The sequence below is a fragment of the Hemiscyllium ocellatum genome, chromosome 7, assembly GCF_020745735.1.
Source record: "Hemiscyllium ocellatum isolate sHemOce1 chromosome 7, sHemOce1.pat.X.cur, whole genome shotgun sequence".
NCBI lineage: Eukaryota > Metazoa > Chordata > Chondrichthyes > Orectolobiformes > Hemiscylliidae > Hemiscyllium > Hemiscyllium ocellatum.
In genome coordinates this window covers 70,720,130-70,744,331 of record NC_083407.1, presented here as the reverse complement: position 1 = coordinate 70,744,331, position 24,202 = coordinate 70,720,130, and the positions used below count along the sequence as shown (strand labels likewise).

Below are 24,202 nucleotides of genomic sequence, written 5' to 3'. Positions count from 1 at the left end.
CTTTGTTCCATGAATGCTGTTTTCTCCAATAGAATGTAGCAGATGACATTGAGGAAAAGGACATGGGAGTTTTCCTCAATCAAGTGAATTGCACTTCTTGAGCATGTGGCTAGCATGCTGGGTTGCCCTTTGGACAACATGAGCTGTTGCTTTTGTTATTTTGTCAGTCATGATTTAATATCATGATTAATATTTTGTCTTTTGTTACTCAGATTACAAAGTGCAAAGCATAGATAGTCAGAGCATAACAACTTCTGGAAAAGCTGTAGAGGAATCCATCGTTTCAAAGACTTTTGAAGTATCAGAAATGCATGTGGAGTCCCCTGTGACCATAACGCATACAAAGAACTATGCAAAAGAAATCAGTTCACAGCAAGAACATACTTACAATGTTCAGATGTTTGAAAGTGTTTCCATGAGTTCATCGAGCACAACAGTTTCTTCTGAAAGATGGGAAGAACACCAAAAAATTGCGAAGACAGAAGCAGTCAGAAGTGGCTGCCAAAGTTCACCAAAAATCCTGCAAGATATGAATAGCGTTACAGTTTTGTTAGGTGAAACTGCATCTCTAAAATGTCAAATCCTGGCATTCCCAAGAGCAGAAATAAAATGGTACAGAAAAGATCAAGAACTTACGGAAGTTAAGGGATTGAAAATTATCACTATAACAGAGGATGAAGTCTTGACATCATCTGAATTAATTATACAAGAAGTTCAAGAAAAAGACACAGGGACCTATAGATGTAAAGCTATAAATCTTTATGGTGAGGTTAAATGTGAAGCTGAAATAACTGTTACTGCAGCTAAACCTGCCCTTGAGATGCCTATGATTCTGCTTGAACTTAGTGATCTGAGGGTGAAAGCTGGTCAGGTGGCACAATTCATCTGTTCTTTTAGTGGGGAACCTTTCTCAGAGGTAATTTGGAGTCACAGAAGCAAAAGACTGGAAGAATCAGAAAGACTGAAGATTTCTCAGATTGGAAATGTCATGTCACTCACAATCCTTAATGTGCACTTAGAAGATCAGGGACAGTACAGCTGTACTGCAAGAAATGAAGGTGGTGAAATGAAGACTACTGCTGTACTAATAGTTGAAGGTGGTTGTTTATAATTTTATTTACAAACAAAATCCAGATCCATCCACTTCATTGTTTCATTTCCCAAATAAGTCTAGTATCGTGTTAAGAAAATTCTAAATTTACCTTTTAATTTTAATTAAAAATGTTTAGTTAGTGATTTATATAAAACTTAACACTAGACATTTCATCACACCAATATGCATGTATTATTGCAAACACTGAGTCTTGCTGTTATAAAATTGTACAAATATTTACTTTGCTGAAATTGATAAGACAGTTAACATTTATCCTGATTTTATTCTTGCATAGCTGAAGAATCACAACCCAAAACAGGTGCAAAAATTCCCACTGATAGCAATTCAGATAGCACTAAAACTGAACAAAGGCCACACATTACATCTGATAGCAAACCAGAAGTATTAAAGAAGCCATCAAGCCCACCACCATCTTCAACCAAAAGGCCAATTGGAAGAGAGAAGCCAAGAAGTCACGACTATTATCCTGACGTAGTGCCCTTCGATGAACTGATAGACACTGGAGCCATAGCACCGATGTTCTTAGAAAAGTTGCCACCAGAAGTCATTGCACAAAATGGAGAAGATGTTTTACTGTTTTGCCTTGTAAAAGGTGTACCATCACCTTGTGTACTTTGGCTGTACAACCAACGCATAGTTGAAGAGTCTTCATTGTGTTCCATTAAACATGATGGGTTGCTATGCAGTTTAAAGTTACAGAAAGTCAGCCAAAGCCACAGTGGCACTTATTCATGCAAAGCGGTTAACTCTGCTGGAGAAACAGCGTGCAACACACTACTTAGAGTGACAGGTTGGCAATTGCATGCTTTGGTCCTTCCCAATGTGACTCTATCATGCATCTCAGCACATCTCATAGAAAGATTCTTTGCAGAAAGTCATCTTTTGACCTGTGGATTATTGCATTTCTTTTTTTCCTGAAATCAGAATAGGCATGTTGAGGCATGTTTGATGTTTTGGTACAGAACAAAATGGAGAATGAACTTTTTTTTGTAAAATCCTGAATTGTCTGAATTCGCTTTGTGAATCAACCAGTTGCCTGGTAAAGCCTTCTGGAAACCCTAATTAGCAACTATACTGTAACAATTTTGCATGTATGTTTCGGATGTCTTTGCATAGTCCATGTATTCTTAGTTTTATTTTCTTGTTTTGCATTTTTTTTAATGTAGGAATGGAAAAGGGGTGTTACATACTTGCTATGATATTTAATATTATTCATTTTCATGCAGCTGTCAAGGAAAAGATTCAAGACAAAATTGAACAGCAAATAGAAATGGAAGTGAGAGGTAATACTTTTATCATTATTTGATAAAAATTTCTTTAATTTTATAACAATTTTAGGTTCTAATGTTTACTGCCCTGTATGCATTGATATTTTGCCATCATAATAACTTGTGTTGCATTGCAAAATATCAAAATCACATGTTATCTGTTTCTATCTGATTTGTTTACAAGTCTGGTTTGTTAACATCATTTTCATATTGATGTAAATAAAATAATCCTTTAACCTCAATATTTATATTACAGGCAACTTTACTTTATTATTAGTTCCTCATAATTCAGCTAAATTTCAATTTCGAATTGCTTATTATCATAATTAATATGCTGCAGCAGGAATATATTGAGATGCATGTCGGGTTCTATTATAAGGTATATAATGAGGCATTTAATTCAAATGTCAATTATTTGTCAGTTAATGATTCAATGCCAGAAGTATGTGTTTATATTGTGATTACTTGAATCAGTACTTTTGTTTGTCTCATTTATTTCTGAGTTTCCATTAAGTTTTACAATAATAATTGCATCTGGTATTTAGGAGGACTGGAGGGTACATTTTGCTAAAGCAACTTGGTTAGGGTATTTTTCATTTTTGTGTCTAGTTTTTCCATTTACATGACATCAGTCTATCTTCATGTATTTACACTGGCTTGCAGATAGCAGTATGTGTTCATGTACGCTGGCAGTTTTGCGTAACATTGTGAATCTAGCAACTATATTAGTTCGAATAAACGCCTTCTCATGCAAATTAGAAGGATTACTGTTACAGATAAATTTATTTCCTTCTATTTATTAAAATTTTAAAACTTTGTTTACCAAACTGGCTGTACAATTTATCTATGCTGCAAGATCAGAAAGGGCGTTTATTCTGCTGTCTGCAAGTCAGGTAAGATCTTGTAATAACCTAACTATCCCCCAATCATTATAGGGACAGATTTTACATTACAAAACAAAAACAAAATTCTGTCATGAGATCACTTTATGTTTTTTTGAAAACATACGCTCTAATGATTTTTGAGAAGAAATTACGACAGTCTGAAGAAGGAACAAAGAACGAGCGATTTTCCTGCTCAGAATCATTAAAACAGAAAATGGTCTTGCGTTTATTCGAACAAATATGGTGAGTGAATTTTTATAGTATTTGTGGAAAAGCTTATGTATTACATTCATCATTTCACTGTATTACAGATTTGTACTAAACTTAATTCTTAAAATGTTTGAACTGAAACTTCATGCTTTTTTTGCAGAATTATTTTTTGGTGACGGGAGAGAACATTTGGAGAACAGAGAAAACATGCGGGAAGCTTTTTCTGATGCTGAAGATTATTTAGATCAGGAACTTGTTTCTGCTGATCGTTGTGCAAGCAGAACATCTTCTATAAGTTCCTGGTCTGAAAATTTCAGGCCATCTTTTACTGAAAAGCTAAAATTCAAATCTGTAATGGAAGGAGAGCAAGCTATTTTTAAATGCAAACTGGTTGCTAGTCCAGCACCAACAGTTGCATGGTTTCATAACAACAGACCTATACATAAAGATTCAAGAAGGATTATTAAAATAGAAAGCATGATGCATATTCACAACTCAAGTTTGGAAATCAATAATGTAGAAGAGAAAGATTCAGGGAGTTACAGAATATTTGCAATAAATTCTGAGGGTTCAGCAGAAGCAACTGCATCTTTACTTGTTGCCCTTAAAGAAGAGCAAAATGCAAACTATATCAGTTTTGTGAAAAGATCAGAAATAGCTCACAAGAGCATAGACTCTTTAGTTAAAAAAAGGAATGCAAGACTTAGAGTTGATCTCCGACATGTTGGATCTCCTTTTGATAAGAAATATCAGATTCCAGGAATTTTGCATAAGCAGTCAAATTCTAAAAGCAAACTGATGCGTACAATGTATTTTGAAAGAATGCCAATAAAACATGATTTGTTTAATGATGATTCTGCAGAAATACAGTCATCTAGGTTTTTTAGGAGGATTCGCAGCATGGATAGCTTGATTGATGAAGACACTAAAATTAAATTACAGCTTTTACGAGAAGCTAAAAGGAGAAAAAGGTTTTCTCTTGCATTTTCTGAAGCATCATTTGACTTGGAGACAGCATCAACTGAAGGCAATCTGAAATACAATTATGCTGATTTGGACAGAGGGCGCAGCAGAAGTGTGGGGGACCTTGATCGCATGGATTTTGATAGTTATAAGTCAAATTTTGTGCAAGAACAGGAATTATCATCTGGTAAATATTTGCAGAGAGAATGTCCTGAATTTAAATATCGAATGGAGTGGATATTAGGTCTTCCTTCACATGAAGTAGGACCACAGAGAGCTCCTGAAGAAAATATTATTAAGCAGTCTTGCAGAATGAAAGACACACATTCACTCAGAGAGCAAGTTCTGAAAGATAATTTGATTCAAGAGACAGAATGCTCACAGAAAAGTCAGCATAGATTGGAAGAGCAGAAAACTGATGAATGGTATTTTCAAAAGGAATATGATACAAGAGAAGAACTAGAAAGTGAATGTTGTGAAGAACCACAGGCACTTTCTGACCAATGGTTTGGATCCACTAATGATATGCAAAGGTATTTACTAACTAAAGAGGAGGGAATTTTTCTGAAACCTTCCACACCAGCAGCTGAAGAAACAAAGTTAATTAAAGAAATACCACAGCCTGAAGACAGTGAGTATATGGAAATGTTGTGGAAGACAGATTTCCCAACATTCACCAGAACACTGATAAAGCAAATTCCAGTGGAATTAAAAGACTATCCAAGTAAGTCCGACTTGAAGGGAGACCATGGCTTACTTTCTGATAAGCAGTCTGAAAGTTTAATAAGTACGCAGAACTCACTAGCAAAGGAAATTGAAAATAGCCAGTCAATGTTTAATGGTTCCAAAACAACTGAAGTCAATGTATCCAGTTTTGATGAAAAAGCTGAGATAATGAGAGAACGTACACAAAAACCGAAACCTTCTTCCTTAGAGGAAGAAGAAATCTCAACCATTTTCAGAACATCATTAGAAGCTAACATGATAGGAAAGAACAAAACGTGTCAAGTTGAAGACAAAGAAGATCCAAATGCAATTCATGACCAGTGGGCTAGGAATGTCTCAGTAAAACCGGTGTCTGGATTTGACCATTTAATCACTGATCAAACAAAACCAGTATCGAAGGAAAATGTGCCAAGCATCTCTAAAGTCAATCATGAAGCCATACAATATGAAGATCAAATTAAAGATTCTACTCCACTGATGACATTCTCTATTTTACGAGAGCAAGAAACCTCAGGTTTTGTCAGTTCTTTTATGAGAGAACTACCAAAAGAAGTAAAAGATACTGCACATAAATCTAGTAAGGTAGACCATGAGACTCCTCTGGGACAACAACCTGAGAGATTCATTCATGTACAGAGAGATTTACCAACTCAGAAACCTGAGAATTGTCATAGAATATCTGCTCAATCTGCACCAGCAGTTAGCCAGGCAGAGGTAATTAGAACACCCCAAAACAGGCAAAATGAAACACAAGATGAAACACCGTTTACATTTTCCATTCATGCTTTAAGACATTCTCCCTTGACAGCAAAAACTAGAGGGACAGCAACTTTTGCCAGAACAGTGGTAAAACAAATCCCAATGGAAACAAAAGACTTTCCAAATGAATTTGATGTTCAAGAAGAATCTGAGTCAATTTCTGATAAAAATCTTGGAAGTATCTTTCATGCAGAGAAGGACACTCCAGCAGTAACATCTGAAAATATCCATGCAAACCAAATACCTGATCAGTTCAGATCAGCAGTAAAGCACACAGAGGTGATTAGTGCATCAAAACTCAGCCAAAAAGAACAGTATGGAGTGAAGGTTAAAGACTTCACTTCAGCACTAACCTCTTGTAAATTCAACAAAACAGAAAATGCAACATTTGTCAGTTCAACAGCAAGTGAAACAATAGTAGAAGCAAAAGAATTTCTTTATAAATCCAATGTTGAGGAGATTGGCACGAAACCTCCAGAAATATTTGTTGAAGATTTTGATAGCACTATGAGGGAGTTTGTAAAAGAGATATGTCCAGCTGCCCATCCTGCAGCCAACAGAGATTTTGTAACAGAAAGTTCTGAAGGAGTCCATGGAATAGCTACTAGGGATTTTGTGACAGAAATATCTACAGATACCCATACTGCACTCAACAAAGATTTTCTGGCAGAAATATCTAAAGATGCCCATCTTGTAGCTGACAGAGATGTTGTAACAGAAATACCTCAACGTGTCCAATCTGTACCCAACAGAGATGTTGTAACAGAAATATCTAAAGATGACCATTTTGTACGCGACACAGATATTGTAACAGAAATATCTAAAGATGTCCATTTCGTACCCGACACTGATGTTGTAACAGAAATATCTAAAGATGTCCATTTCGTACCCGACAGAGATGTTATAACAGAAATATCAAAAGATGTCCATTTCATAGCCAACAGAGATGTTGTACCAGAAATACCTAAAGATGTCCATTTCGTACCCGACAGAGATATTGTAACAGAAATATCTAAAGATGTCCATTTCGTACCCAACAGAGATGTAACAGAAATATCTGCTGATGTCCATTTTGTATGCGACACAGATTTTGTAACAGAAATATCTAAAGATGTCTATTCAGTACGCGACAGAGATGTTGTAACAGATATATCTAAAGATGTCCATTTCGTACCCGACAGAGATGTTGCAACAGAAATATCAAAAGATGTCCATTTCGTACCCGACAGAGATGTTGTAACAGAAATATCTAAAGATGTCCATTTTGTACGCGACACAGATGTTGTAACAGAAATATCTAAAGATGTCCATTTCGTACCCAACAGAGATGTAACAGAAATATCTGCTGATGTCCATTTTGTATGCGACACAGATTTTGTAACAGAAATATCTAAAGATGTCTATTCAGTACGCGACAGAGATGTTGTAACAGATATATCTAAAGATATCCATTTCGTACCCGACAGAGATGTTGTAACAGAAATATCTAAAGATGTTCATTTCGTACCCGACAGAGATGTTGCAACAGAAATATCAAAAGATGTCCATTTCGTACCCGACAGAGATGTTGTAACAGAAATATCTAAAGATGTCCATTTCGTACCCGACAGAGATGTTGTAACAGAAATATCAAAAGATGTCCATATCGTACCCAACAGAGATGTAACAGAAATATCTGCTGATGTCCATTTTGTATGCGACACAGATTTTGTAACAGAAATATCTAAAGATGTCTATTCAGTACGCGACAGAGATGTTGTAACAGATATATCTAAAGATGTCCATTTCGTACCCGACAGAGATGTTGTAACAGAAATACCTAAAGATGTTCATTTCGTACCCGACAGAGATGTTGTAACAGAAATATCTAAAGATGTTCATTTCGTACCCAACAGAGATGTTGTAACAGAAATATCTGCTGATGTCCATTTCGTACCTGACAGAGATGTTGTGACAGAAATATCAAAAGATGTCCATTCTGTATGCGACACAGATGTTGTAACAGAAATATCTAAAGATATCCATTTCGTACCTGACAGAGATGTTGTAACAGAAATATCTAAAGATGTTCATTTCATACCTGACAGAGATGTTGTAACAGAAATATCTAAAGATGTCCATATCGTACCCGACAGAGATGTTGTAACAGAAATATCTGCTGATGTCCATTCTGTATGCGACACAGATGTTGTAACAGAAATATCTAAAGATATCCATTTCGTACCTGACAGAGATGTTGTAACAGAAATATCTAAAGATGTCCATTCTGTACACGACACAGATGTTGTAACAGAAATATCTAAAGATGTCTATTCTGCACGCGACAGAGATGTTGTAACAGAAGTATCTAAAGATGTCCATTCTGTACCTGTCAGAGATGTTGTAACAGAAATATCTAAAGATGTCCACATCGTACCTGACAGAAATGTCATAACAGAAATATCTGAAGGTGTCTATTCTGTGTCTGACAGAGATGTTGTAACAGAAATAACTAAAGATGCCCCTATCGTACCCAATAGAGATTTTTTAACAGAAATATGTAAAGATGTCCATACTATACCTGACAGAGATTTTGTAACAGAAATATCTGCAGATGCCCATCCTGTAGCTGACAGAGATTTTGTCGTAGAAAGACCTGACGATGTCCATGGAATACCTATCACAGATTTTATAACAGAAATATCTGCTGATGTCTTTACTGTACCTGACAGAGATTTTGTAGCAGAAATATCTAAAGATGCCCATCCTGCATCCAACAGGTCAAAACCAGTGGTAAAACAAATAGAGACAACCATCTTTTCTAAAGTCTCCCATAAAGAGTTACAACCTGCAGGTATGGCAAGAAACACTATTCAAATACTCCATCCTTCTTTGCCAGATAGCAAACTTGAGCCAACCTCTTTCAGTTCATCGATAAAAAAAACAGCGATTGATGCAAAAGAACCTGGATATGGATTTGAACTTATGGAAGACCATGAAACAGCTTTTGACCAACAGATTGCAGGTTTTGACCATGTACAAGAGGATGTGCAATCAGGGAAGCCTGAAGAAGGTCATGATGTACATGAGCAATCCAAATCAGCAGAAAATCGCATTGAAATGATAGGTGTAGCTAAAATCAAACAGAAAGAGCCACAATATGAGGCAAAGATTGTGAGTCCACCCTGGATGATAAAAACTTCTCCTTTATCAGAGGAAATGGAAACTTTAACCTATGTTAGTGCATTGAAAAAGCCATCTCCAATTGGCAAAATAGGATCACCTGACAAAACAGAATTTAGGGAAGGCCATGAGACAGCTTTTGACAGTGTTACCAGAATGCACAAAGACTTTCTGATAGAAAACCAAGCACATGGCCATGGAACAACTGATCAATCAACAGATGGAGAAACAGCAATGGTTAGCACATCTGAAATTAGTCAGAAAGAATCACAACAAAAATGGAAAGTCAAAAGTAAAATCCAAACAGGAAAAATGCCTTGCTCAACAGAGGATAACAAAACATCAGGTTTCATCAGTTCATTCATGGAAGAGACATCAACAGAAGTACCAAGCAGCCAATCTGAATTTGTAGTGACAGAAGGACCTCTAAAACAAGAGACTTCTGCAGTCAACCATTGCCCACCTGCATTTTTCCATCATATTGCATCTTCTGAAATTAAGCAAGGAGAATCATGTGAGCTTGAATGCCAGTTTTATGGGCACCCACAACCTACTGTAGTTTGGTATAAGGGTGAATGCCCAATTTCTCGAAATAGGGACTATAATATTCACTCCACAGAAAACAGATCTACAATGAGTATTGGGTGCACTTGCAAAGAACATGAAGGAGTATATGCATGTGTAATATTCAACCAATATGGAACTGCATCCACATTTGCGACCCTTACAATACAAGGTAAGATTCACCATTCTTTACTGATGAACTTTTTAAAAAATTAAAATATGTTGTAATTAGATATTTATGAATTAGGATTTTCAATTAAGGTAAAATAACATTTATTTTCCAGAACCAGAAGCAAAGTTGTTCGAAGAATCTTTGCAAAGGTTTGATATACATGTGACTGAGGCACCAGAGAACAAGACTGAAGAAGATAATGTTGATCAGCTGATTGAAAATGAAATGGAATCATATTTTCCAGAATTTGCTAAAACAGGATCTACCTTACAATTACCAAAAGCTTCAGTGCCCAAACCTTGTCCAAGAGGTTTTTCTTTACTTTCTTCTCCTGTTGAAATTAAAATAACTGCTCCAACCCCAACACCAGAGCAAGATGAGGAGCATAAACAGTTAGTGCAAGAAGATAAATTTGATTCCAAGGATTCATCTCAAGAACCATTCTCACAGACTGCAAAGCATAAATTTACTTTCTCTTTTGACGTAATTTCTGAACCGCCACAGGTTGTGAAAGAACTGGATAGGATTTGTTGTGCGGAAGGAGAATCCGTAATGTTTGAATGTTTAATTTCTGGAGAGCCAACTCCTGATGTTACATGGATCCAAAATGACAGAGTTTTAACTGGTGATAATAACAAGTACCGATTTGAAGAGAATAGTGGCATATATAGATTATATATTGAAAATGTTTTAGCATCTGATATGGGGAGTTATAAGTGTGTTGCTAAAAATAAATCGGGAGAAGTACAGAGCATATCGAGTCTTACTGTTCAGCCTGTAGTGCATAGTTTTATTTGCCATCTGAAGGATACTGAGTCATCTGATGAGGAAGCAGACTCATCAGTTAGCCGTTTTCTGCTTAATCTAAGTAAAATAGGACAGATTGAAGACATTGAACAGCAAGAACAATTAACAGTGCAGGAAGGGCATAGAGATACTTCTCCTTTATTTAGTATTAAGGAACAGCCACTTAATTTTATTCCTGAAACTGAAGGTTCTGTAACTTCCACTGGCGATGAATTTACAAATGAAATTTCAACTTTAAGGGAAAAGGACAATAAAGCAGTTCTGAGCTCTTGGACTTCCCTTTCTGATGAAGTTTCATCTTTAAGGGAGGAGAGCGATAAAAATGTCATAGGTTCAGCAATGTCTTTTGGTGAATGTTCAAGCAAATGCTCATCTTCAGTGAAGGCTAGTAATAACATTGCCACAGACTTAGAATTGATGGATCAAAAAATGCCAGATAAAACAGGAGAAGAAACATATTCTATCAGTGAATACTTACGGTCTCTCAATACCAACAAGAAGTTATCTAAAGATTGGAAAACGGGAGAGGAAATAGTACCAAACCGGGACAAATGTGCCTCTGAAGGTGAAATGTATGAGGATAGCATATTTCCAGATAGTGTAATTAAGCAAGTTATTAAAACTAATAGTGTAGAAACAACAGAAAATGTGTCAGAGATGGAGTTAAGTGATAACTTAGCGTCTCCTAAAATTGACTATGATGTTAACATAGATTCAGTGGAAACAATCTCTAAGAAAGATGAGAGAGGTGAAAATGAGGGGATTTCAGTTGCACAATATCTCATTTCTGCAAGACAGGAAGAAGCAGTGACTCACGAAGAGGCAAATAATGAGGCATTTGGCTACGATGAATCTGGAATAACTTCTATGGAGGTTGAGGAAGTAACATTTGCTGCTGTTTATGACTACTATAATCAAAATGAAGAGTGGACACGGTCCCTTTCTCCGGAATCTGAAATGTCAATTGAAATTAGCAGTACAATTAGTGATGACATTTCAGAGAATGAAAGATTTTATACACCACCCTTGGCATTTGAAAACTATCGATCTGCTGTATCCGCAGAATCATTCCACACCCCACCGCAGTCTCCTGGCTATGCCACTCCTCCAGAAATGTTGCCTTCACTTAATGTGGGTCGATCTTCTGGTGCTTTCCTTGAGAGGTTTTATACACCACCAGAATTTTTCAGAACTCCAATAGATGAGGGTATTGAAACAACTCCTCTTGAATGTGTAAGTCTTGCTACTGAAGAGCAAAGATCCGAGTTATTTTCCACACCTCCACAACAAACTGAGGCAAAAGGAAATGAAACGCCACCTGCATTTATCAAACCTCTTGTCAGAAAGAGTATTCATGAAGGAGGAACACTCACATTTATCATTGAGGTAATTGGTTGCCCAACTCCAAATGTTAAGTGGTATAGAAAAAAGTCATTATTAGAACCAAACCATAGAACTAGACTTGAAAGAGAGGGAGGTTTGTGTATATTGGTAATTAATAGTATTCAGAGAGAGGATGAAGGAGAATACATTTGCAGTGCTGTAAACATCATAGGGGAAGCCAAAAGTGTTACTCAGGTAGATGTTTTACCACAGGATGGAAGGTCAATTGCATTGCCACCCCCAGTGACTCATCAACACGTTATAGAGTTTGATGTGCAGCAAGGCCAGACATCAAGGTCTCCTTCACCTCAAGAAATTCTTCTGGAAGTCGAACTTGATGAACATGAAGTGAAGGAATTTGAAAAACAGATAAAAATTATTACAATTCCTGAATTCACTCCTGACAACAAAAATATGATTGTCTCCCTGGATGTCCTCCCTTTGATGATGTCTGATGAACATAATGTTGACTTTTTAACAAAAGATAATGAAGACGTGAAAATTGACTTTGAAGTCACAGAAATGCCCCCACGATTTGTCAGCCATATATTTGATTTTGAGATTCCAGAAAACACTGATGCAGTCTTTGAATGCTCAGTGACAGGTATCCCCAAGCCTGAGGTAATGTGGTTCAAAAATGATTCACTTATAATATTTGATGGCAAAAAATATATTAGAACAGATACCACTCATCATAGTCTTAAAATAACCAATGTTCGTCCTTCTGATAGTGGCACATACACTTGCAAAGCAGTGAATAGTGTTGGAGAAACAACATGTAGAGGCTATCTTACAGTAACAAATTCATGTATGGCACTTACAAAAGCAGGTGGTAGAGCTGTTGCTGCTGTGTCATTAGCTAGTGCTCAGGAAAGTCTCCAGGAATTAGATGTTAATATTGGTAATTCTTTACTGCAGAGCAACCAGGATTCTGAAATTGAAGTTGAGTTTGATATTGAACAAAGTAAAGATGATTCTCAGAAATCGGTGAAGCTCATAGCAGTGACAGAGAATGGAAAAGAAGAAAAAGGAGAGAAATGTGTGAACATTAGTTTTGATGTATTTGCTGAGCCTGCCAAGGATGAGACTATTCAGTTTAAGGGAGAGGCATCTGAGAACTGTTCATTTGAATTTCAAGTGACAGAAACTCCCCCAAGATTTGTAGTATCCCTCCTTGACTGTATCACCAGTATTGGAAGTATGGCATCTTTTCAGTGTTTTGTGACTGGTACTCCGAAACCCAATATAATGTGGTATATGAATGACCAAATACTTGAAGGTGACAAACACATCATTGAGGAAAAAGACTGTGGCCATCATTATTTGAACATTGCAAATATTACAGAAAGTGATGCTGGAGTATATAAGTGCAAAGCTGTTAACAAAGCTGGGGAAGCAGTTTCAGAAGCAGTTTTAAAAGTACTTCATCTGTAAAATAGTACTTATCAAATGTCTTGTGACATAGTTTGAATAATAAGAACTGATTTTTGTTTTAGATTTATGGTTCGTTTATGAATTTGCTCATTTCAAACATGAAAATTAAATTGGTCTTACCACACAGAACATTTATATCTTCTTATTTGATGTTGCTGAAAAGATGGTTCGTATATAGTGAGTGTGTGTTGATTTAAAGCAATTTTACCCTGCAGTGGTTTCTCAGCAGTGGAGCTTTGATTTTGTAATGATTAAGATATTAGCTGAAAAGCAACTATTGCAAAAATAGTGATTGTTTTGGAGTAGGAATTTTAAATGGCCTGGCCACGTCAAACATAGGATAATAATAAATATTGATATTTTGAGGGGTTTTATATCAAGCAGGTTAACCATGACTGATTTGAAAGGCATATTTATACTGAAAAACATAATGTCCTATGTATGCATATGATTACACGAAACACCAGTCCTGTTGAATTAGCACAGTAACTTTGACGTAAACTTCATCAAGATCCTCGAACTACTTGTAATTAATATTTTGCCATTTTTTTTCAAGTATGTCACCTTTTAATTATGACTTTCTCCAGGTAATTGTATTATCTGCTTTCTAAAATTGCTGTAGTGATACAGGAAAATTCTGTCATTCTGAATTCCTTTATTTTACCCCAATACCTTGCTTCTGCATGAAGCTGTGTCTGACAACTCAATTGAGTTCCACAATTAACTACATGCAGAGGCCCAGGTACTAATCTCATCAGAGGTTTGCATTCAAACATAGATTCTTCACGGATAGGTACTGGCGATATGCTTTTTGGAGATATTTACTTCATAATGCATGCAGGTTTTTCATTTGAAAGATAGATCAAGATGTTGAAATGCTTTAAGGAGAATATTCATTATATTTGGTACACATATATCTTGTTAACATTTAACCTAATTGAAGATGTGAACTGATATACAAAAATTGATTTATGGTTAACCCTATGAATACTATAATTCTCCACTGTGCAATTATTTCTTAGTGCATGTTGGCTGGAAAATTTAACTAAGAGGAAATTCAGGGTCAAAAAATGTTTCCCAGATTTTACTTTTTAATTTACAGAAGTAAATGTATAGTTTGACAATAGTTCCCAGCATATTCCAGAGTCCTGTTTGACGCAAAGTCCATTTGACTAATTGACACTCAAGCCAAGCTTACATAAATAACTCAAGTTGTTGAGTTACAAAACAAAATAGCTGCAATACTTAGAGTTGTCTTTTGCCTGTTTGTTTCCTCTTGGTATCATTACAGATTTGGACAAAAGTGTAATTTAGAAAGTATTTTAATTTAGGCTAGAAATTCATGTGAGTGATCCTAGAGTAAATTCACTAAACATGCTCATATGGTATTCCCCTGACCACTTTTTTTATTAGGATCACTAATCTCAATTGTTTAATGCTGCAACACCATAATTAAAATCCACTGAGCAAAGTCAGATAAATACTTTAAACAATTATTTGCTAACATCGCAAACATCAATTTCTTGTCTAATATTTTACTGTTATCAAAATAGTGCCTGATAATTTTGAGCTTTGTGAAGTTGTCATCTTTGGAAACTGCTTAATACTTTGGAAGGAAGGCCAGGCTGAGGGATTGTGATTAAGGGAGTTGAAAGTGAGGCCAATTGTCATATGAAGGACTAGGATGGATATTTTCACGATTATGAGTCATAGTTCTTGAATGGATATATCAGGACAAAAACTATTGCAGTAGACATGACATGATAGTTCTGATCATTGTAATTCAGAAGTTTTTTTTTGTAAGTTGACTTCATTTATAATACGTGTTTTATTCATTCTTTGCCTATTTATTTTTAGATCCCTCTTGTATTTACTATTTTCCAGCAAATGTAGAGGAGAAATATCTGGCCCCAGAGCTTTTTAACTAGAAAGTACACAAATCTCATTAAACTCTTTTCATAAATGTCCTATCTTGTAAGTAAGAATGTCCTTGGCATTCCTAAATCACCTTGTGTTATCTTTTTGACAGTGCTTAAAAACAAAAACCTGTATTGGGAATTCCCATATAGAAACCACATCATACCAGCTGTGACATTGGAGCACCTATGTGCTACATCACTACACAGCTAGGCATTCAAAATTTGGCCAGTTTAGTGTTGTTTGTTATTCTACTGTTAATTTTAATGGCATTGCTTGGAGGCCAGAAGGGCTTGAGAGATTGATCAGTTCCAGAATTAAGAGTATATTTGACAGCCAGGCAGAACATACTGATGTGTGTTACCACAGTTATTTTTGGATGAAGTAAGCTGTGTGCCACAAGAGATCTTAATGTGTGCTGAGAAAGATTATCCAATCTGTCAATTAAATCTTTTGAGCAGTTTCCATAATTATGACAATAAAGCAGTAAACACTTACATTCATTGTGTCCAAAAATTACCTCAATGACATAATATGGATGATTTCAGAGTTATTGTAAAGCTACAAATGAAATTGAGTTCTGTGGTGAGTTTGCAAATAATCATATTATATGTGGATCATTTCTTTGATTGTCACTATCATTTTGATATTTATTTTCTAATTTGTTAATTATACATTTAAAATGTATATTTTCCATTGAAATCAATGTTTAATATTTGTCCAACATGTGTAAATTATTTGGTAATGAATAATAGGCTTTAATGGGTTGAATGCTATAAATGCCAATTCTTTTTTCAAAGTTATATTGTTTGTGCTATAAGCATAAATTAATACTTTGGTCACTATGTTTGTCAGTTATGTTCTGATAAGTACAACCATCTGGTTGTATGAAAGCACAAGTTGTCTTCCATGATTTACCTGCCCCATTTGACATGATTTAAGACATGATGTTTGAAAAAATGCAAGACTTCCATTTTTTCTGAGAAGTTGCTTAACACAGGCATCATTCATTCCTTGTACAGGTTTCTGTTGCTGTATATTGTGAATATACCATGTTCTGATGCTGCATAGAGTAGTGAATGATAGTACCTCTGGTGTTATTTTCAAGTGATAATGCAATTGATACATAATGCATGTTTTCTTCCACTTATCTCTGGTCCCTTAAAAACTGGAGCTAATGCAGAGATGTGGGCCATTTCACAGTGGTCTGTGAACATTGGTAAATCATTTGAATGTAGAATCAACATGATGAATGTTATTCTGCACTTAAGTGATGTCCACAAAAGCTAGGCTGAATTTACAAGACCCTGAGTGATGACAAGGGATGAGAAAGTGGGTGAGGTTAACTGGTTAATTAGGAGGGAACTGTGTTAGTGTGATTTTCTCTGATTGTTTTGCAGATAGGAAAGTTTTCCTTTGGTGGGCTGCAGTGTGGGTTACTATCTACTCCATGGAGGAAGATAGTCAGTGACATAATTTGAGGGTTCAAGTAAGAACCCAATTTATGGACCCAATTTATGGATCTGTCAGCATGTATTTTGCCTCCTTTATTGGTCCACCAGCTGTACTAAATTAACATTGTGGTGATGCTGATGTATCACAGCCAGAGGGTCAATGTCCGAGAAAGCTTTGAAAGACAACTTCCACACCCCTAATGATCCATTGAGGAGTTTTCTCTTTCGTTGATGTGGCCTATCTCCCTTGGCCATCCTGAATTTTAGATTTTCCTTGCAGGGTCTCATTGTCCCTCAGCAGCTGTGGCCTCTCTCAGTTATTGCTAGGACCTCAGGACTGCCAATCCAGCAGTCTGGTAGCATCAGGAAACTTTCACCCATTATTCATAATTGGATAATGGACTTTCAAGTACAGTCAATTAATTGATTTCCATCAGTAAAAATCACTGAACCAGTCCCACCTTTGCGAGTGGGTCTCACCCTGAATTTGGGGTCTCAAAGGCAACTGTAAAATTCAGCCTTATGTTCCATATGGATTGCTGGACACCAATCACGAACAGGAACTCCTGATTTTCTTTTGCGATGGTCAGAAGATGTTAAAGCCAATATCAGGATTTTATTGCTACTAAGAGGAGATTTGCAGGAATCAGGTTCTGAGTGGAATGGGTGCTACATCTAACGTCCAAACCATTGGACGAGTCCTGGCTTGCTTTTAAACAAGGTTGTCTCCTGGTTTGACAACATTGGGTTACCAGAAGATTAACAAGGTTTACAAATGATACCTGGGTTATTTTTCAGCTTAAAAACTTAGCAGACTACGAAACTTATTATTTTGTTAGAGTTATTAATAAAGTAAAGGTAGGAATACATTTTTCTTTTAGCTTGGTTATGATACAAAGACAATTTTTGTGATTGAAAAGTATGTATTTCAGTGATGGAATAAAGTTTATATTAGAAATTATTTGGGCCTTTAGAAAATTTGTAACATGCAATGCATTTTTGTGCAGTAATAAATAGTGTCAATGACTATCCTGGAATGTTGTCATGGCAGGATGTATCTCCACCACCAGCATACAACAAACTACAGAGCTCCTTATTACTCACCTTGATTAGGAAATGGAGAATATAGATTTGACATTAAAATTATCTATAAATGATTTTTTTTCAGAAGTCACACATTTAGGATCAACAAATCTCAATAAAGTTTAACTTAAATAGTTCAATTTTAATTTGAATCATGACAGCAAGTTTTTCTTCATGTAATGAGATATTCAAAGTGGTCGAAAAACATTCATCCACCTTTTCTGACTTTCTACACAGCATCCCAGACTACTATAGAAACTGTATTTGTATTATTTTGAAGCAACTTGAGTTTGTTATGCAAACATCTACCATTAATATTTGTAATTTTCTTCCAGTTTCCAGTATTACTCACAATCAACATGCTTTCTAAAGTTAAGCATCTTATTTTTTATACAGAATTTTCTAGCTCTGTTACCATCGCTGCTGAAGATGAAAGGGAAGATTCCTACAGCAGTGAACTTCATGTGTCAGACAAAACATTTGAACTCAAGCCTGAAACTGCAGCCCTTTCTAGCGGTTTGGACATTACCACTGATGCTAAGCCTCTACAAACAGTGCCAGTATTTGTTAAGCGCATTTCTAGTATAGAGGTAGTTGTGGAAGATGTAGCTAAATTCTCAGTTACTGTCACCAGATTACCAAAACCCTCTATTCAGTGGTTTTATAACAGTAAAAAATTGACTCCTTCATCAAACTACAAGTTTGTTTATGATAGGGATGAATATAGTCTAATCATACCTTATGCAAAATTTACAGATGAGGGACAATATACCTGCTGTGCTACTAATGCACTTGGAGAGACTTCATGTAGTGCATACCTGAAGATCAAACCAAAGGAAGGGTTCAGGAAATCCTCTGCAAAACCCCCAATTGCAAAATTAGCAGATAAGAAAATGCCAATGATGCCAGCAGGAATCATACATCCACCTAGGGGTCAACCACCACATTTTTTCCAGGAACTTAAATCTTTGCAGTGCTCAGAAGGCCTGCCTGCCACATTTGAGTATGTAGTGATTGGCGAACCAATGCCAGAAATACTTTGGTACAAAGAAAACAACCAAATTCATCAGAGTTTGCATTGCTGCCTTAGTTCTAACCCTGATGGCTCTGGCTCATTGACTATTAATAAAGCACAGAAAGATGACAGTGGTTTGTATTCCTGCAAAGCATTTAATCAATTTGGTGAAGCAATTTGCACTGCAGAGTTAATTGTGTTCAATGGTACGTTTGCTACCGTTGAAGATACAAAACAGGAAGTTGTTCAAAAGCACAATACTCAGACATATAAAAAGTCTGTAAGTGACCATGCCACAGAGTCACGTTTGTTCACGGTAACATTGCCTGGTGATGCTTGGGCTGAGTTACAAGACAGAGATCAACTGGTCTATACGATAGCTTCTGAAGATAAACATTCTGTTCACAGTGAACAGACAGGCATGTTGCGTGAGGTGACATTCTCTGCTGCTGAAGCAACAATTGCTGGAAAGAGGCAGGTAGTAATGCATTCACAAACTACTCAAGAGAGTCTAGGCTATATGGAGCAGCATTATGAACCTATTAAAAGTCCACCAATACTTGAATTATCAAGCACTGAAGTACAGTTAGACACTACCCTTCGCTTGCCCACAGTTGAGGAGCAAACTGTCATTCCAAAGGAAAGTAACTTACGTATCAGAGATTCACCTAGTGTAACAGCTAAAACAAAAACAAAAGACACAAGCATCTTATCTGAGGAAAAGCATCAAATTCCTAGCTTCAGGACTTCAACCCTTAACATTGTAGAAAAAGGAATAACAAAAACAGAGCCGGCGTACTCTATACACAGTTACAAGATTGAGGGACAGCGAGAACCACCCAAAGAAGCTTTGTTCACTTTTGAAACTCCCGAGTTACAGAAATGTGAAATACTAAAAGAAAGAAAAATGGAGGTTCACGCAGTCATAGCAACAGAGAAGAAAGCAGTAAGACATGAAATGACAAAAGACATACAGACATTAGATGCATCAAGAGAGGCAAAGTTGTCAAAAGAATTGCCAAAAGCACTCTTGACATCTGTTACTGAAAGCCAGAAATCATTACCAAAGGAATCTCTGTTTGAAGTGCACAAAGGTGATATATTGCAAGCTTCGTTGATGAAAGATAAGCTTGTTAGAACTGCTTTAACTGCCGAAGAAAAGCAACAGCTCATGGGTGAACATGCTGAAATAATAATTGGTTTAGATAGTGCCATCTCAATAACGTCAAAAAAAGAAGAAAAGAAACCTTTGCATTTACAGATTGTGCAAAGTCAAGACACTCTGCCCAAAGAAACAACTTTTACTTTTGAGGTACCTACAGAAGAAAAAGCTGACACGAGAAGAAGCCCAACATTGCTACATTCCTTACTATCGGAAGAGCACCATCTTATTCCACAAGACCATACAACTCCATTAACTGAGGCAAAAGATGCCACAATAATTAAACCTACGAAAGAATATGTGCCTATTTTATGTCCTCATTCTGTGATGACTGAATGCATTCTTCACAAGGAAGGTATTCTACCTTATGAGAAGCCAGCTACTCATATTGCAGGACACAAACTTGAGAAAGCATATAGCTATGCCGCTGTTTTTGAAGAGATACCAGAATTGTCAGCTGAACAAACTAAAACGCTTAAAATGGAAATTAAAAATTCAAAGGCTGAAGCCAAAACTGAGCTTCTGCCACAAGAGTTTCTTCCATCTGTAACTGTACCAATGCACATAGCAAAGGAGAAAATGCTTACCATTGAAGATGAAGAACAGCATGCAGTCATAAATAAATTGGATGACACAGTCAAACAGTTCAGCACTATAACCGAGAACAAGGTGGTGCAAGATGGTTCTCTTGCCCTGTTTGAAGGCTCACGTACAGCAAGCTGTGAAGATAAATATGAATCAAAACTCCCTTCAATTTCTGTTCAGGTTAAAGAAAAGGCAATAGCTATTGAAAGCACCAGAATGTTAGAGGCTGCAGAAAAGGATTTTGCAGCAAGAATCCAACATGGACAGTCAGTAAGATTTCCATTGTTACTTCAAGAAAAACACCTAATTGAAGAAGAACATTCTTCAGCAATCACAAGATCGGAGCAGGAAGTTCTAAAGGTAGAAAAACAGCCAAAAGAGAAACTACTCACTCATGTAATACAAGGAAGTGAGGTACTCCAAAAAGAAAAAGCTCTTTATGTTGAAGCTCCCCAAGCAGTGACCTTAGATGTTGGTATACAGATTAGAAAAGCATTGCAATCTGCTTTGGCAAGTGAGCAATGTGTTCTTTCATCTCTTTCAAGGGGTAGCATCGAAGAGATGGAGATTAAGGAATTAAAAGTTCAAAAAGAACCCAAATGCATTTTATATACATACCAAATTACTAATGTCAATCCTCCAATCGACCTAATTCTGTCATTTGAAGGAGAATATCCTCAGAAAGCTGATTTAAGAAAAGAATTGGCAGCTGCTTTCCATGCTATTACTCATGAACAACAGCATGCTTTTCTAGCTGAGCGACTGGATACAATCCATTTAGAAAAATTGCACATCAGCATTACTCCTGCCAAAGAGATTATCTCACTTGAGGCTGTCACCATTTCTGAAAGCACCTCAAAGAAGGCAACCACTGAATCAGAGGGTTTTATTCAGGATTTTAAATCTGTGGAAACTGTTGAAGAAGTGACAGTAGTGACTCACATAAGAGATGTTGGTGGTACAATAATTACTACAGATGCTCCTTCAGCATCTGTTCTAGTGGAACAGCCAACAGAAATTCTCAAAAAAGAGAAGGAAATGGAAGAAATTAGAATTATTCATAGTTCTAAACCAAGAAAGCCAGGTGAAACATCAATAATACCCCCCAAAGACAAACCAATAATTGTTGAAGGTCTTACAGACATCACTGTAGATGAAGATAGTGAAGTTAAATTGAGCACAGTCATAACTAAAGTTAGCAATGTCAATTGGTATATCAATGGGAAACGAATTACATCAAAAAATGAGTTCAAATGTTTGCAAGAACGTGACACTTACTCACTTATAATCAACAAAGTACAGAAAGAGGAACATCAAGGAGAATATGTCTGTGAGGCACTGAATGAAGCTGGAAAAGCAACTACTTCTGCAAAACTCACAGTTATGATCAGAGGTTGGATTATGGGGATAAAATCTTTGTTAATACGAACTTCAAAAGCTAATATAAACTAACTTCATAGTAATTTCTCAAAACCCAAATTAGTTTACTCTAATAAATTAACATGACTAAATACTTCCTTTTGCCCCTTCCCTTCCTTTCTGTCTTCCTTCTTTCCTTCCTTACTTACTTTCAAAGTAAAAGAATGGTTGATTAACGTCCTCTATCTACTGTGCAGTCAAAGCCTGAAAAGATCATATCAGTTTATTCCATGAATATTTAACAAAAAAATGTTAAAAATTAGCATCATTACTTTAGAAAAAAATTCAGCTGATTTTGTATTAATTTAAGTGAAAATTCCATTCCAACTTGATGCAATCTTCTCATGCTTTCACTGCTGACAATGAGTAACTTTGGAAGCTTAGTGCTATGTTTAAAGCTTACTGTGAATATATTATTCTTTATTACCGTCTGCACTTTAACATTAGCTATTAATTTGCATCAGCCATGATATTTTAACTTTCTACTAACTGGCGTATATTGTTTTCATCCCCATATCCACATTTGAAGAGTTGCTGAATTTTTATCATTGTCACCACTTTCGTCATAACGAAAAGTCAACTGAACATTGCATTTCTTCCTAAACCTTAATATCACTTTTTTACCATCTACTTTTTTTCTAGGGAAAAAAACATTTCATAGTTGTACCAATTATTTGCATGCTTCTGGACACCACACATGCCAATATATTGTGAATTTCACTCATTGAGTTCTTATCATTTATTATGTTGAGCACAACTACTGGTCAGCTAACATCTGTTAACAATCATTTCTTCTCCACAGTCACTCTTTGGATTGTTAGTTTCTGTTACCCTCCCTGCACCATCCTTGAGTTTCTGAGGGCCACATCTAGACCCTATGCTAAAGAAATATGGTTCACTATTGCTCTCTTATCACAGTTTTTTTCTTACATTTTAAATCTTAGTGCCTCCATCTTTCAAGAGGAAGATCGAAACACTGGAGGTTATAGTTGGACAGGCTACCCAGTTTGAATGTGAGGTTGACCCCATTCCTGATGTCAGGTTCCAGTGGTTCCGAGCAAGAGCTGAACTTCGTGACAGTGAAAAGTACAGCATTGTGACTGAGAAATATACTTCCATCTTGAAACTTCTGAAACCCCAGCTAATTGACTGTGGTGACTATACGTGCAGAGCATCAAACCAGTGTGGCAGTGTAAGCAGCACAGCTAAACTGATTGTGACTGGTAAGTCATTTATGGTAAAACTGTCTTTCACTTTAGCAATTCATTTTCAGCTTGATTGTTCTGACAGTTCGTGTGGTCTGGCATCGATATTTACTTTACGTATGTCACAAATTATCACTTGCTTCCAGCAGTAACAACACGCCTTGATTTTTATGTAGTTTGATAACTTCTTTAAAAGGTATTTAAGTGTTTTGGCCATCATCTTTTAGATTTTAGAAAACCATTGCTGTGTTGTGTGATACCAAAAAAAGTCTCTCTTCATTTGTGAGAGAGAATGGGTTGAATCTTCCCATTTGGATTGTGATTCTGACAATCCAGGTTGAGAACCCAGATAGCCCAATAGATGGGCTATCACTCATGATCTTCCCAGAAGCAGCCAATTCACCTGCATGTGGCAAACGGTCCAGTGAAATGACAAGCCCATGGGAAGATGTGCAGCATTATTCACCAGTGGTTCCACTGGAGTGTTGGGCAATGGTAAGATGAGCAGACTATCAGGGTTCTCCCTAAAACTGAAGTGCTCTCTGCAAAATTGTAAAATGTTAAAAATTTCTCAGGGCTACACTTATCAGGCCATCAGGGTGATACTCCTCAACAGAATGGCTGACAGCCGAAAGGTCATTTCCAGTTAATTGTGGGCTTTGACCTCAGTGAATGCCCTGACTGTTGTCTGGAAGATCACAATAGTGGCCTGGCTTCCCTGAATTTATCCCAATATGTATTTAACTCATAAATTCTGCTAGAAAACAAATTCTGCCTTTCCATATATATTGCTTCATCTTTGGATGAAAAATATTTCACTCTGAATTCATGTGTTGCTTCCGTTATCATAAAGTAACACAATATGGTGCGAAGATACCCAAATCAAATAAGATTGTCTTGAATTTGTTAAATGATG

At 36.4% G+C, this 24,202-nt stretch overlaps 1 protein-coding gene across 1 annotated transcript in view; it reads left to right on the top strand.

Annotated features, from left to right (window-relative positions):
* LOC132817615 (titin-like) overlaps positions 1–24,202 on the top strand; it is a 350,611-nt gene that overhangs the window by 63,342 nt on the left and 263,067 nt on the right. Inside the window, exons 40-42 of the mRNA XM_060828118.1 lie at positions 2,341–2,397; positions 18,297–22,055; positions 23,026–23,304. Of these exons, the coding sequence (XP_060684101.1) occupies positions 2,341–2,397; positions 18,297–22,055; positions 23,026–23,304 (4,095 nt within the window). The remainder of the gene's footprint in view (positions 1–2,340; positions 2,398–18,296; positions 22,056–23,025; positions 23,305–24,202) is intronic.